Below are 15,613 nucleotides of genomic sequence, written 5' to 3' on the forward strand. Positions count from 1 at the left end.
TGAAAATGGAAGACCAACCCAGGTTACTCAATCTGAGCTCTAAATTGTGTACAGACCAACGCTCAAGGAACTTTAAATAACCATGCAAGTCGCTGGTATTCAAATGTCATGGGCATGCAACATAGCTTACCTGGCTTTAATGAGCTGAAGAAGGTTTTCTTTCATATATTCAAAGACAAAGTACAGACAGTCATTTTCTCAGATGACTTCTTTTAATTTGACCACGTTGGCATGTCTCAGCTTCTGCAGCGACTGAAAAAAAAACACTGCCAATCAAACAAAGACCAAGCACATAATGCAATGCCCGAAAGCAAAAAAGGTCTATGTTTTGTATGGTAATCTTGTGTTTGTATTCAACCTCTTACCTTCACCTCTCTGAGATTCACACACTCATCCCAAGAATAGAATTTTCATTTCATTCTACAGTAGAAAAACAATACAATAGCATTAGTGTGTGTGTGTGCGTGTGTGTGTGTGGGTGTGTGTGTGTATGTGTTTGTGTGTGTGAAGATATATATACATTATACCGATGAGTACCAATGATGATAATTACATTCGGTACTGTCATCTTCTGTATGTAAGAGAGGCCGACCATTCTTTAAAACCTTTATAACCCCCTGTAGCAATAACCACACTGCAAGTCCCCTCTGACTTGCAGTATGTCCCCCTCCCCCCTTTCAGCAGCAACATGACGCGTTCCACTTTCACTCCTCTCTCTGTCATCACCAGTGTCACCTTTCACAATAGCCTTCCATTTACAGCACCTGTTCCGAGCCTCTGGCCACCATTCATTATTAACCGGAGGCTTTGGGTCAATTTGACTTATAATAAGCTGCTGATGAATGAGGGACACTACCCACACACAGGCTGCTCGTGAAGAAAAACAACAACACACACACGAAAAAGCCAGGAGATGACCCACTGCATGTAATCAAATCTGTCCTTCACAGAAAAGAAATGGTAAATGGTAAATGGACTGCATTTTTTGTCGCACTTTCATCCAAAGCGCTTTACAATATAACATTCACCCATTCATGCACACGTTCACACAGCGACTGCGGAGTCAACCATGCAAGGCGACAGCCAGCTCGTCGGGAGCGGTCAGGGTGAGGCGTGTTGCTCAGGGACACCTCGGCACTCAGCTAGGAGAAGCCGGGGATCGAACTAGCAGCCTTGTGGTTACCAGCCAACCTGCTCTACCTCCTGAGCTACTAGAGAGAGAAAAGAAACCGTGAGGGAGGAACCCACCTCTTAATGGCCACCAGCTCCCCAGAGTCGAGGCTCTTGCCCAGCAGCATGCTGCCAAATGTCCCGTCGCCCAGCTGCCTGGTGGCGGCGTAGCGCTTCATCGTCCCACACTGCAGCGGTGATCCCTGGGAGAAGAGCTCCATCAGAGTCAGAAGTCATCAAGAGGACAGAGAAGGCAACGACACACACACACACACACACACACACACACACACACACACACACACACAGAGCCCACTCCTCCACCTCTAAACCCCGCCCCTCTAAAGTAAGGTGAGCACAGTGAGGTTAGGGTGTCCACCTGCTTCTGAAACAAATAAATAAATAAATGAAGGGCTCCCTCTCTCTCGCCTGTCTCTTCGCTCTTCAAGGGGGACATTAGGTCACGTGTCTTGACTGGAGAGGGAGGGTTGAAAATGTTAAAATACCTCCACGACAAAATACTTCTAGTCGCCCTATCTTATCAGCCCATATAAACTTGCAAAGCAAGTTCCATAGCAACCTGCAGACAGAAAGTAATTTGAATACTCACACAAATTCTAGTCTGACAACCAAACAGAGTGCTCAGGCCAATCCCTGGTTCGTGCCCCGCTGTGTTCAACCTGGTTTGGGCTAGACAACAGGCTTTGTAGGGGTAGAGCTTGTTAAGAGTCAGTGCCCTGAGATGGGCTCACATGGGAAGATGATGAAGCATCATTTGTAATCGTCTTTTATCGTGGTTTCGGGACTATGACTTGGAGAATGGTGAAGGGCCAACACGTGGTTTATTCAAAGGTACAAGGTAAACGGACACGCACTCTGGAGGTGGCTAATGAAGCATCTCGCAAATCCAGGTAAAATGTCCGTCTGTATTGCTATGGGCAAAATGGTGAATAAGCCACGCTTTCAAGGTCTGATATACCCAGGTAAATCTTTAGTCTGTCTTGGCATGGGCAGAATGCTAGAGAAGCAACACCCATAGGGTATGCCTTATCTCTAACTTTATATGGTGTTTTGTTGACCACTTCATGTATAGAATCAGAAACTAGTCAACTGGTGTTAGCACAAATATGTGGTCCTCATATTAGCTTTAATATCATGTGGTTTAATAAGGCATAGAATAAATGTATGTAAATCAAAGATATAATAAAAATGAGATGTTTCACTCAGTGTAATAATTTAAATACAATTATTTCACGTCATCAGTCACGATGAGATTAATAAACACATACTTGTTGTTTTGTTAAAACTAGCCACATGCTAACACCACCTTCTTGAATCCTAACGAATTGGAATTGATGCTGAGGCAAAGGCCCCCCAGAGAGACAGCACTTCAGTGTTTCTCATTACACAATATCATCTGACTGTTGTGGCTTGTTTAATATGGCTTGTTTGATCCACAGGGACTAGATAACAAAGACTCCCACCCTCGAGAGTCTGATTATAAGTCCACTCACCCTGTGATGGGAATTGCCGTAAGTCTCAGTCCTCGGTAGTCCGGGACTCAACCAAATACCAGGTAACGGCCACAGGGTTACGCACCGGCTCAAAAAAAAATCAACGTGGAAACTGAAAATGAAGGAAGGAGAAACGAGAGTATAAAAGGGTAACTGAATATAATTAAAGTATATTACAATAATATGATAGCACATATTTATCATACACATGGTTTTATTTAAATATATATTATATAAATATAAAATAAAGGAGAGATTAAACTATGTTTCAATGTACTGGTAGGTTAACTGGCTTTTAAGAGAAAGATTTTGGTCTCTTTTTTTACGGGGACAAAGTAAACATTAACCCTACAATCTCTGAGGTAAAAACCTACATTTAATTATATTGAATAAATACTTTGATTTTAGGTCCAGCTTGCATGGTATCAAGCACTGTTTTTAAATATAAGCATTTTGAGTAGAAAATATGTAACGTAGGCCTATGAAAAACTGTTCATAAAGTGCTGAGAGCCTCGCTTCAAGGGTTGCTATTAATAGACTGGCTTGGCAGCCTAGAAGCATCCTGTATTTTGCTAGCTTTAGCTGAGCACATCCGTTCCATATTAGCGCCATCTAGTGTTCCTTTTAAAATCCTGCAAATTATGTTACGGTATTTAGGCCTATGCGTTTGTGCTACAAAACCAACGCCCCAAAGACTAATTAGACGGACAAACGAATTAAAACAAAATAAAGATATTTTTCATTAGTCATTCAGTCATTCATTAGTTTGGCTGTCAACTCCAGATGAAAATGTAAAATAGATGTGCTATAAACAAACAAACAAATCTATCTACAATGCACGGTATTTGTATTACAATATAGGCTATATTAAATTGATTTTCTCTTTGATTTTAACGTTTCAAACAATCCGACCAAATGAATATTTTCAAACTACACGCAGCAAGAATAATCAAGGCACATAATATTATGGCTTGACATAGCTTGTAAAAAAAATAATAACATCACAGCAACGTGCATTGGCAGGATAAACCGTGTTTAAGCCCAACAAGAAAATGGCAAAATAAGGGAAGTCGAGACCAATGTCTGCATTCCATGAACCATATAGGGCAGACAGAATGTTCCTCATATGCAGTCAAGAAATGTGTGGAATGAAAATCATGACCAGCATTCTCGAAATGGCCATACTGTAGTAATGTGACGTGTGTTATGCATTTCATCTAACAACTGTGCAGTTGAATGTTGACCATTTGCAGATTCTATGCTGCGTTTTTTCTCCAAGGTTCTACTTTTGGTTACTTACGGTAAGGTGGACCCGCAGTGTCCACTAAGCGGGATCAGGTGATCCTCTATGTACGAAGCGTAGGCTGACGGGTGAAAATGCAAAATGACATATAGCAAATGTCGGAGCATAATTCATTCACATTTTCGGATTAAATTCGAATTTAGATCACATCGCTGGAGCTCCGATGTTACGATGGCGCGTTAGGACTGCTGATTTGACGTGGTTTTTGATATTTTAATTTATGAAAAGTCCAATTGACAGACATATATTGGTTTCAACATGGGGCTGTGCTACAGTTTGCGTCCCCGGCTCTTTGGGGACCTAAGCGGGTCTATTTCCAACGCTAACTCGGACTCGGATCAGCCTCCAGACACAGCTGTACCTCCGCGCGCCGGGGGAGCCCGTGGAGAGGACACAGGGGGATGTGGCGAGACATCGTCGCTCCGCGGTGGAGGCAAAGTACGCCAAGGGGACACCGCTAAGCTCCCGGCCGGGGAGCTCCGCCGTGGAGATGGCACTGATGCTGTGCTCATACAAAACGGGGGTGGCGGAGGAGCGGGAAAGGGATCGGGAAAGGACCGTAGTCGACGCCTGCCGTTGCTGCAGAAGACGAGCACCCAAAAGCAAAAGAATGGGGACAAATTTGTCGTGGAGGAAAAGGAGGCCAAGAAGGAGGCGAAGAAAGTCAGTAAGAGCATTGACAGGGAGCTCAAGGAGCTCAAACGGGAGTATAAACAGACGCATCGACTGCTATTACTCGGTAGGTTGTCCCCATCTGTGTTGTGTTATGGACGTGGTATAGCCTATTATTAGACACTGAATGTAGACAGAAATTATGTCAGTGCGTTGTGGAGGCCTTTTACTTTGTTTTTAGCTTGGCTCAGAGGACTACCCCCTGCGGTTTTCAGTGACAAATGATGAAGATGGACGTTAACCCACACAGAGCTGGGCCTGTTGTCCTGTTGCAGTTTTAAAGCTAATACATTTGATTGTTCTTGTAAATACCCACTATATACACACACACACACACTGATAAGACTTCTAGGCTTATCTAATAACACGTCTTATCATTGATGGATAAATCATGTTTACCAGACAACATTAGGTGTCAGGGTGGACCCCTTAGTACTCCTACTCCTACTGTGCCCTTATGTTTTCTAAAATGCCATGTTTTTACAAATGTTCATACTTAGTAGTGTGTTCTTCAATTCTTCAATAATCATTGTGGTTGTGCTATTGTTACATGGACACATTTGTAACTGTGTTTGAATCACGACATGATAAGAAAAGCAGACTGTCGCCAAGAGATGAACAGCTTCACGTTGTTAGTTCTACTCAACTGCTCTTCTTGGAAGTGTTAAACAGTGAGTGAGAAGCATACCTTGTCAGAACAGGATATCAGAAGGTGCTATTCCTTTTAATTCCTGTCTAAACCCATAACTCCAGTTCTCAGTAGGATAGACTGTATAACTTTCAAACTACCCTCTGGGAACTAATCTTAAACGGAAGAAGCTTCATTGTTATGGTATTCATAAAATACACTGTTTAAACATTATATATATATATATATATATATACCAGTTCTAAGTAGGATAGACTGTATAACTTTCAAACTACCCTCGGGGGACTACTCTGAAGCGGAAGAAGCTTCATTGTTTTGGTATTCATAAAAGTCACTGTTTATATATATGTTATGTTTGTTGTTGTAATCTGTCATTTGGAATGGGGTCCTTGTTCGTCTTTTGTCCCTAATCCTGTTTATTTTGGTGTAAACAGGTACAGTCTGAAGTCTCTCCGGAGTGCCACAGAGGGCCTAATTTGGTCTCCTTAAGGGACCTACAAGACTTTGTACCTTTACAGGTGTGCACCGGGACTCTGGTTGCAGCCAGCAGGACTCTGCTTGGTTTTAGTTCCTCTGAAAGTGGACACCTTCCAAATAGTGTTACATTTCAAGGCGACCTAGGCTATGGCTAATCTGGGTCACTTTATCTGTTTGTATTTGCTGCTGGTGTTTGGTTGAATAATGATAGGAATAAGGAAGTGTAACTCAACTGCGCTGCCATATTTTTTCTGCACGAGTTAGATTGAGATTGCACCCGTGTCGCCATATATTCTTTTCGCCACTTATATGTATGTGGATTTTGAAATTTCATTCATTTCTTATTTCTTAGATCAATTTCATGTCATCAAAATATACATGTTAATACCACAACAACAATTGGCTAACTAACAGTTACTTAAAACCTGTTTATCTGCTGAATACAAAGATGGGTGTCAAGACAAGAGTTATGTTCCAATTAAGTACAGCAACAGATGAGTAGGGTAAAGCCTGCTTTCAAAAACACAGGAGGTGGTGATTAGCATCTGCAACAGCGTTCCTTAACAACACTTGACTGGCAGTTCCATATCTCTCTCCTATCACCCCCCCCCCCCTCTCCCCACTCCCTATTTAATGAGCACAGGCTACAGGCTCTGACACTGGATTGAAACACATGGCAAAAGGAGAGAAGGTGGACGTGTCACATCGTGTCACCGCAGTGTTTTTGTTGTCACAGTTTCAGGACTTCTTGAATGGGATGACCTCGGTGCTGAAAGAACCCCTTATTGATATATCTCCACACACCACAACACAACCAAACATTGGCCCCTGCAGGCTCGTCCATCCCCAGCTTATAAATGCAAGAATGTCTCACACAGGTGAACTTTGCTTCCCTCCGGACGGGTTTTATCATTGACCATTGCTCTGTACTTTGCCACTGGTGCCATTGAGTTCCTAGTTGCACTAATCATCAACAGGCGTGATCGAAGGATGAATTGTCATGTTTTATGGCTCCTATATCAGTGCCCACCCTAGTTATTGGCCCTGATACTGCTGTCAACTTGTAAAGTTTTGCTACATATAAACAGACACAAACTTTTAAAGACGTTGAACTATGCTCGCACCGTTGCATTTGTAGAATGCATGATTTACACTATGGCTTATCAAGGACCCCATCTCTCAGACACATGAATGCATTAGGGTTTTCTATAGCATCACAATGTGAAGTATTTTAAGAGGGTGGGACACTATTGTCTGGGTAAAGGACCCCATTGTTTTGATGGCAGTTTGGAAATTGAAAATAAACTATTGGGACTTGTAGCTTCATACAGCAGGACATTTAATCGCTGTTCTGTTTGGTCCACATATATCTTTTGACGGTAAAATAATAGAAAACACAACATTGTGGCTATATATAAGTGAATCACATGTATACAGCACATTCTTGTTCTGAGTAACCCCAAATGGAAATCAAAGCCTTATTGCAGGCAGGGTTCAATGGTCATTGTTGGTTAGAGGTTAAGCTGAGGCCTTTTATCTGAGGGGAAGAGAAAATGTTATCATCCTCTTCCCTGAACTGTTCGAAGAAAAAACAAATATGTGAGTTAATCCTAGTTGCTTTAATTATGTTTTTACATATTACATTTAGACTTTCTTGTAGTTATTCCACATGCAGGCATACAATGCGTAGGCATTTTCTGGTTGTTATTCCGCATTAACTACATTTAATTATATTTAGGGATTGCAGTTTGTGATATAAATAGATGAGTCGAATGATGACTTCAGCACAATACGTGTATGTTTTCAATGAATAACTAAGATATAAGCGAGTAGCCTATAAAAAGGGAGTCATCCAGTTTTAAAGATAAGATAGCGTGAACTTTAAGGATCAAAGGGAGGAGATTGTTCTGCTAGGACATCTGGGGTTATGAAGGAAAAGGGTAAAGCCATTTTAAACAGACTTAAAACGATGAATTCCCAGGAAGTGGGGGAGGGCTTTATTTAGAAAATGTTGGTAGGGCTTGCAGCGAACTAGCAAATCTAAAAAACACAAATGTTATTCTCCATTCGAGCACTAGAGAGCACTGTGGGCCAGTCGCTTGTCATGACCTTGTATTCTACGGTGGGGAGACAGGGGTGTCGAGGAGGAGGGGGTGGGGGTTGAGATTTTAACACCCAACAGATGAAGTGAGAGTCCCGGTTTTTTATTTGCATGCAGAGCTACTTTGTTCCACTCATTTCACTGCATGAACCAAGCATTTGCATGGTATTTGCATAATGTTGCCCATCGCAGCTTGTTCGTTTCTACATCTGGCACTACATTGATAGCTGTCTTGTAGCCTACATTTGTATACCTATGTTAGTTGGTGGTCAATGAGATATAACGCTCATTCATGGCTTGAGCCGAAATACAAAGTGACCTTTGATTGCAGCTTTTAGTAATAAAGATCAAAATACGTAGGGACCATTTCAACCATATTACATGGATTATACAGACAGTATGATACAATACAAAGCACACTGCATCATCGTATGCACATCTAACTCCAAGATTTAATAAGAGAACTGAGATATATGTCCAGTAGACAGCCTAAAACACTTTACAAAAAGGCCTCCATTAAAACATATTCTTTAATTCTGTCCAAACAGTACATGAGAAACAGTAATACTATATACTTATAGCATGGAAATGGTACACAATGGCACACATCTTATGCATTTATTTACTCAATCGATGTAGGCTAATATAAGATGGTACAAAGGTACTAAGCTCTATGTTTATATTCACAGCCTCCTTTAACCAAAGATTGGAAACAGCATAGTTATTTGTACTATGTTATATTATATTTCAAGTGTTAATTTGTGTGCGTGTGTGTGTGTGTGTGTGCGTGCGTGCGTGCGTGACCATGTGTGTTTGTGTGTGTGCGTGTGTGTACGTGTGTTTGTGTGTATAGACTTCTTTATCACACAAGTGGATAGTGTGTCTGTAATGTGTGTGTATATAGACTGATCTATGATGAATATTTAATCCTTTTAGTAAGCTACAACACAGTTTTCTATTTTGTATTTTCTATATCGATTTAACGGTTACCGGTTTAGTGGCTAATTATGTGTAGCAAGCACACTACACATGCTAAGATTCTATTATCTTTGCCCAAGGCCTTATAAGTCACGGGCAACTTTAACTAAGACATATAAGTCAAAGTCATATGCTAACATAAAAAAGTATTATAGAGTAATGTATGGGATGTATTATCTGAACTGAATTGGTTGCTACCTCATCAAGTGTTCTCTTGTGTTTATCAACAAACAAAAGGTATATAAATCGGAATTGGTTATTTCCTTGGGTATCCCAAAGAACTGCAACAAACAAACATATGGTTATATTTATTTTTTAGCAGGTAATAGCAATAGCTATTATCCTTCCTAACGCCATATAGTCCTCTGATGATATACACATAGAGCAATATTACATGTTTACTGTAATATACGGCACAATCCTGCTTTAATATCACATTAGCAATATTTGATTACATTATATATGTAACATTGTAAAGGTTGTAAACAGGGCTTTAGTTATCTTCAAATTGACACAATTGTAGACAACTGCAGAGTAAACATAATTAAGGACAAAACTTGTAGTATATCTAAGCTCGTTTGGTTTAGGCCTATATTCCTATCTAAGTTATAAGTTCTAATTTAAGTAGACAATCTAACCATAAAAATGATGTCATGTGCGGCGTGTTTGTTGTGTATCAAGACATTGAGTCAGGAATATAGTTAACTTCAGTATGTAGACAGGGTGCAGTTGACTTGGTAAACAATCGAGAGTTTAGGTCAGGGCCATCTCGCTGACTGCGTTCATGTTGGACGACATGAGACCCAGCCCTCCGAAACGAGTCTGTAGAGGCGGACACTTTCCACCCCTTGTCGATTCGTTTGATAGCTGGCTAGTGGAGGACTCGTGTAGGCCTACTAATGTTTTTTTAAATGGCTCAACCTTTCCAATGCAACTTCTAAAATTATATCAGCCTATATATATGTACATATATAGGCCTGTCTGATTGGGATTGTTCAATTTGAACGTAGATATTTCTTCGTTTCTCTCTCCCTTGGTTCACGGTTACTTCCTGGTGTCACAGAGAGAGGCAGTGCTGAGTTAAAGAGACAGAAATACTGATAGAAATTTAGATAGAAAATACTGTGAGAAGAGGGGAGGAACAAGATAGGAGCAGTTGACTGGATTCCAGAAATCGAAACCCCCTCTTCCTTTGCATGTTTGCCATTATTTTTTTAAACATCGTTTTTTTTGGTTTGAAAACCCAGAATATCGTTTAGATGACTCGGATGCCGAAGCTCCAGCTCGTTGCGGCTAAAGCGGAATTGTAACGGGGAACGTATTCCTCCCTCCGACCGAGAAGCCTCGCCAAGATTTACAATATACGTATTGCTTTTTTAATATACCATCCGAGGTATTTCCATATTTTCTTTTAACGAGGAAGGGTTAAAAGAGACGGAAGATGGGTTGTTTGGGCAACAGCAAGACTGAAGATCAACGCATCGACGAAAAGGCACAACGAGAGGCAAATAAAAAAATAGAAAAACAGTTACAAAAAGAAAGACAAGCATATAAAGCTACACATAGGCTGTTATTATTGGGTAAGGCTTTCATTTATGGTTTGTGTCAATGTCTCTCTATGCCTTTCTGTTGCTGAACACGTACCCGTTTGACAGCGCTTGCGATATGTCAGGGGGGTGGATATTGATGGAAACGAAGCCGAGCATACAATTACATTCAATTCGAAAACATTTGTCCATTTTTTTTGACGCTTGTCAGGATGTCTGCATTTCGTGTTTTGGTAACATGCTCATGTATTGGGTTTATGTCCAAGGTGCGGGTGAGTCCGGAAAAAGCACCATTGTGAAGCAGATGAGGATTCTACACGTCAACGGCTTCAACGCAGAGTGAGTGTTATTCAATAGTTTCACATGAGATAGGCTGTGTGTTGTACAAAAATAATCTCGATTAATGTTTTGTGTCTGTGTATTAATGAGCGAGACTGTCGAGGCTGTAATATAGGCTGAATGGATTTTCCTCAGGCACTGCAGCGCCTGTTGGGCGCAGTGTTCAGTTCATATAAGCTATTTTCTTCCCATTTCCTCCTTTTTGGACCAACAGACTACATCTGTAAGACATAACGTTTGAGTACAGACAAATGTCCTATTAATTGTTTCTCAGTTTCATGTTAAAGGGTCGGATTCAATAGACCTATTGATGGTTTGTTTTGCTGTAAGGCCTTGCAATGGCATTGATCTGACCAATGGTCTATTTTGAACATGCCTACATGTCACATTGCTGTAATTGTATGAGTATCTTACTGTCTGGCCCTACAGCAATTCCTATCCCTATTTTAGGGGATATTCAAGCCGCTTTTATCTGACTACTGCCAGCAGCGATTAGTTTGTTGTGGACATTGCCTGATTGATAGTCCCCTTACACCTGTACTGTGTCCCCACACAGAGAAAAGAAACTGAAAATACAAGATATACGAAAAAACGTTAAGGATGCCATAGTGGTAAGTTTGATCTGTATCAGTGCTTTCCTATTTTTGTAAATAATTATTTCTGTGTGTCTTTTAAATGTAACCTAACATTTTTAGTGAATAGTCCTATATTCATTGTGTACTAAAGGCTTGTTATGTTTTCTTCTTACTTCCAACTTGTGATCTGAAGACGATAGTGTCGGCAATGAGCACTTTGATACCCCCAGTCCCGCTAGCTAATCCAGAGGACCAATTCAGAATCGAGTACATCAAAAGCATAGCTCCTCTCTCCGACTTTGACTATTCACAGGTAAGGTTTCAATCATCCTGCGTCGTGTTTGTGTGTTTGTGTCTTGTGTGTGTGTGTGTGTGTGTTTGTGTGTCATATATATGTGTTGTTTGTGTGTGTGTAGTGCAAGAAATAGTAAATGAGACTAATGCACTGACTAATGGGTCAGGATATATATTTGTATTGTTTTCTAGAGAGATTGCAATGTTTGTCTCCTGGATACGCATTATATTCTAGATTTTAATTGGGGAAAGAGGAGCTTATTTTATTTTCAAAGAGTGAGTTTTGGAAAACATCAAGGATGCACTATAACAGGGTTTCATAAGAGAAAACTGATTATAACATCCACATAATAGCAACTTTATTTCTATCTGCCACCATTTTGAATGCTTATCATGCTTCGTGGCTGGGACAGACATTGGGATTTTAATGTGATCAGAAAAAGGGGATTGTTTTCAGTGTTCTACCACCTGATAGCTCTAGGTCACGTGATAGCCGGATAGGGAAATAATATTTTACATAATTTCAAAAGTCTTCCTTGTTTTAAAATAAGAGTGGCAGCTTCTGCAAAATAGGGCAGGAGAAATCAACGCATAGACACAAAGGAAAAAGATTATTAGCATGTTACTACCTACTATTTTGATTTAGTGCTTCTTATTTTTACTGTACTATACAGAGAAACTAACTTCATATTATGCAAGGCTAAAATGGCTGCGTTTTGTGGGGAAATGTGTGTATCATTGATAGTTACCGGCTATGGAGAGTACCTTGATTATTTTGAGTGTGGATCGGATGCTAACTATTCAATTGTGGTACATGAATCAAACAGGTTCATTTTAATGTTTCTTAAAGTTTAAAGAAGTACATGCTGAGTAGTCATGAGAAAGCCTGGTTCTCAAAGGCCAGTTCACTCACATCGTTTCCCTCATGGCCCAATCCATTGGCCCACCATAACAATCACCTCTGACGTTGTCACGTGACTAGCATTGTTTAGTACAGTGTCACTTTACATCACCCGTGGGATGTTTCTCATTCTCCCCTCTCTAGCCAGCTTATTTGCTGAGCAATTGCAGGAATATAAAGTTTAAAGGTGTGTGTGTGTGTGTGTGTGTGTGTGTGTGTGTGTGTGTGTGTGTGTGTGTGTGTGTGTGTGTGTGTGTGTGTGTGTGTGTGTGTGTGTGTGTGTGTTGGACAGTTCAGGGCCATTGGGAGGGCTGTCTCCATGTTCCCAGGCCTAGCTAAACCAAGGGGAACAACATAGCTTTGTCTGGTGTGTCTGTGCATGTCATCAGGGGTGGGCATTACTAGTGTTGTTGGTGTCACCACTACATTGTCGCCAGTATATCACCACATAGCCTAGCTTGGCTTGATATCCAATACAGCCCCCCTAGGAACTCAGCCAATTCCTGTGGCTCTAACCTGTTGGGGCTACAATGAAATGGGAAAGTGTGGAAGGGCGGGTTATGCTGGCGTAAAAAGCAGTTGGGTGAGTTGGCATCATGGTCAACCAATTTCGTACATTTTAACACACAAGGTTATTTCTAATTCTTAGCTTCATTTTGTCGTGCATAGCACAACGGCACAATTTCTTTAGCCTGGTTACAATGTCCTTTTTCTATCGTACATGAACCCTCCCAGTTTTCATATTCTGTTCGGCTTACCACTCGAAGTGGGCCACTTTTTAAAAAGCCCCTGGCCTACCTTTACCCTACCACGAACAACAAGGGACAACAGTAAACTCATGGAAAATAGGGCGCTGAACGGCCGTCTATGCAAAGCAGAAACAAATGAAATAGCGGGAGCTATGCCTAGCTTTCCAACAACCATCGGGTGAAGCAAATTCAGATGAGTTGGCTGCCCCCTTTAAACAATGAGCAACTTTCCCCAGGATTGGGCCTGATGCCTCCCCTATGTCGTGGAGTACAAACCACCTAGCGCCATCACCTAGCACAACCAGCTAGCACCATCACCTAGCACAACCAGCTAGCGCCATCACCTAGCACAACCAGCTAGCGCCATCACCTAGCACAACCAGCTAGCACAACCACCTAGCACCATCACCTAGCACAACCAGCTAGCGCCATCACCTAGCACAACCAGCTAGCGCCATCACCTAGCACAACCAGCTAGCACAACCACCTAGCACCATCACCTAGCACAACCAGCTAGCGCCATCACCTAGCACAACCACCTAGCACCATCACCTAGCACAACCAGCTAACACAACCAACTAGCACCATCACCTAGCCCCATCACCTAGCACCATCACCTAGCACCACCACCTAGCACCATCACCTAACACCATCACCTAGCACCATCACCTAGCACCATCACCTAGCACCATCATCTAACCCAACCGCCTAGCACCATCACCTAGCACAACCACCTAGCACCATCACCTAGCACCACCACCTAGCACCATAACCTAGCACCATCACCTAGCACAACCACCTAGCACCATCACCTAGCACCACCACCTAGCACCATCACCTTGCACCACCACCTAGCACCACCACCTAGCACCATCACCTAGCACAACCACCTAGCACAATCAGCTAGCACAACCACCTAGCACCATCACCTAGCACCATCACCTAGCACCACCACCTAGCACAACCAGCTAGCACAACCAGCTAGCACCATCACCTAGCACAACCAGCTAGCACCACCACCTAACACAACCAGCTAGCGCCATCACCTAGCACAACCAGCTAGCGCCATCACCTAGCACCATCACCTAGCACCATCACCTAGCACAACCAGCTAGCACCATCACCTAGCACAACCAGCTAGCGCCATCACCTAGCACCATCACCTAGCACCATCACCTAGCACCACCACCTAACACAACCAGCTAGCACCACCACCTAACACAACCAGCTAGCACCATCACCTAGCACCATCACCTAGCACAACCAGCTAGCACCATCACCTAGCACAACCACCTAGCACCATCACCTAGCACCATCACCTAGCACCATCACCTAGCACCATCACCTAGCACAACCAGCTAGCACCATCACCTAACACAACCAGCTAGCACCATCACCTAGCACCATCATCTAACCCAACCGCGTAGCACCATCACCTAGCACCATCACCTAGCACCATCACCTAGCACCAACCCCCAAGGTGTAGCACCAATACCTAGGACCAACCGCCCACCACAACCGTCTAGGTCCGAGGCACCAACCATCTTGGACCTAGCACCAACCGCCTAGCGCCACCACTCTGGCCATGCACCACTGACCTTGGAGCTAGCACCAACAACGTAGGACCGACCACCTAGTGACACCACCTAGTGACACCACCTAGGAACGACCTGGCATCTAGCACCAACAACGACGACCACCTGAAATCCCTGCCTAGCAAAACCACCTAGAAACTAACCGCTAGCACCAATCTGCTGCCACCGACTCCCTGGCACAGCCACCTAGCATAAACTACCTAGCACCAACCTCCTAGCATCAACTACCTAGCATCAAACTCCTAGCATCAACCTCCTAGCATCAAACTCCTAGCATCAACCTCCTAGCATCAACTACCTAGCACCAACCTCCTAGCATCAACCACCTAGCATCGACCACCTAGCACCGACCACCTAGCACCAACCACCTAGCATCAACCACCTAGCATCAACCTCCTAGCATCAACCTCCTAGCACAACCACCTAGCATCGACCTCCTAGCACCGACCACCTAGCACAGACCACCTAGCACCGACCTCCTAGCATCGACCACCTAGCACCGACCACCTAGCATCAACCAGCTAGCATCAACCAGCTAGCCCATTCTGTTTAACATCCATTTCAACAGGTTGGAGTCTATAAAGTGGCCATAGAGTGTTTAATGTGTATTTAAACTTTGGTTGGGGTTTGGTTTGACAATCGTTGTTGACTTTTTCATGTAAAGGATAAGATGTACATGTTTCCTTTGATATTTAGAACTTCCATGGACATATACGATCAGTCTGGTGGTGACATAGCAGCCCACAGGA

At 42.6% G+C, this 15,613-nt stretch overlaps 1 protein-coding gene across 2 annotated transcripts in view; it reads left to right on the forward strand.

Annotated features, from left to right (window-relative positions):
* The first annotated feature begins 4,048 nt into the window (after window positions 1-4,048).
* Window positions 4,049-15,613, forward strand: part of gnal2 (guanine nucleotide binding protein (G protein), alpha activating activity polypeptide, olfactory type 2) — a 48,426-nt gene continuing 36,861 nt past the window's right edge. Inside the window, exons 1-4 of one of the 2 annotated variants that reach the window (XM_079751467.1) lie at window positions 4,049-4,726; window positions 10,678-10,750; window positions 11,307-11,361; window positions 11,519-11,638. In XM_079751467.1, coding sequence (XP_079607593.1) covers window positions 4,246-4,726; window positions 10,678-10,750; window positions 11,307-11,361; window positions 11,519-11,638 — 729 coding nt within the window. In that variant the 5' untranslated portion in view covers window positions 4,049-4,245. Of the gene's footprint in view, window positions 4,727-9,761; window positions 10,445-10,677; window positions 10,751-11,306; window positions 11,362-11,518; window positions 11,639-15,613 lie in introns of those variants that run through there. The other variant, XM_079751468.1, reaches the window with a different exon arrangement.

The sequence above is a fragment of the Pollachius pollachius genome (assembly GCF_949987615.1).
Source record: "Pollachius pollachius genome assembly, chromosome: 14".
NCBI lineage: Eukaryota > Metazoa > Chordata > Actinopteri > Gadiformes > Gadidae > Pollachius > Pollachius pollachius.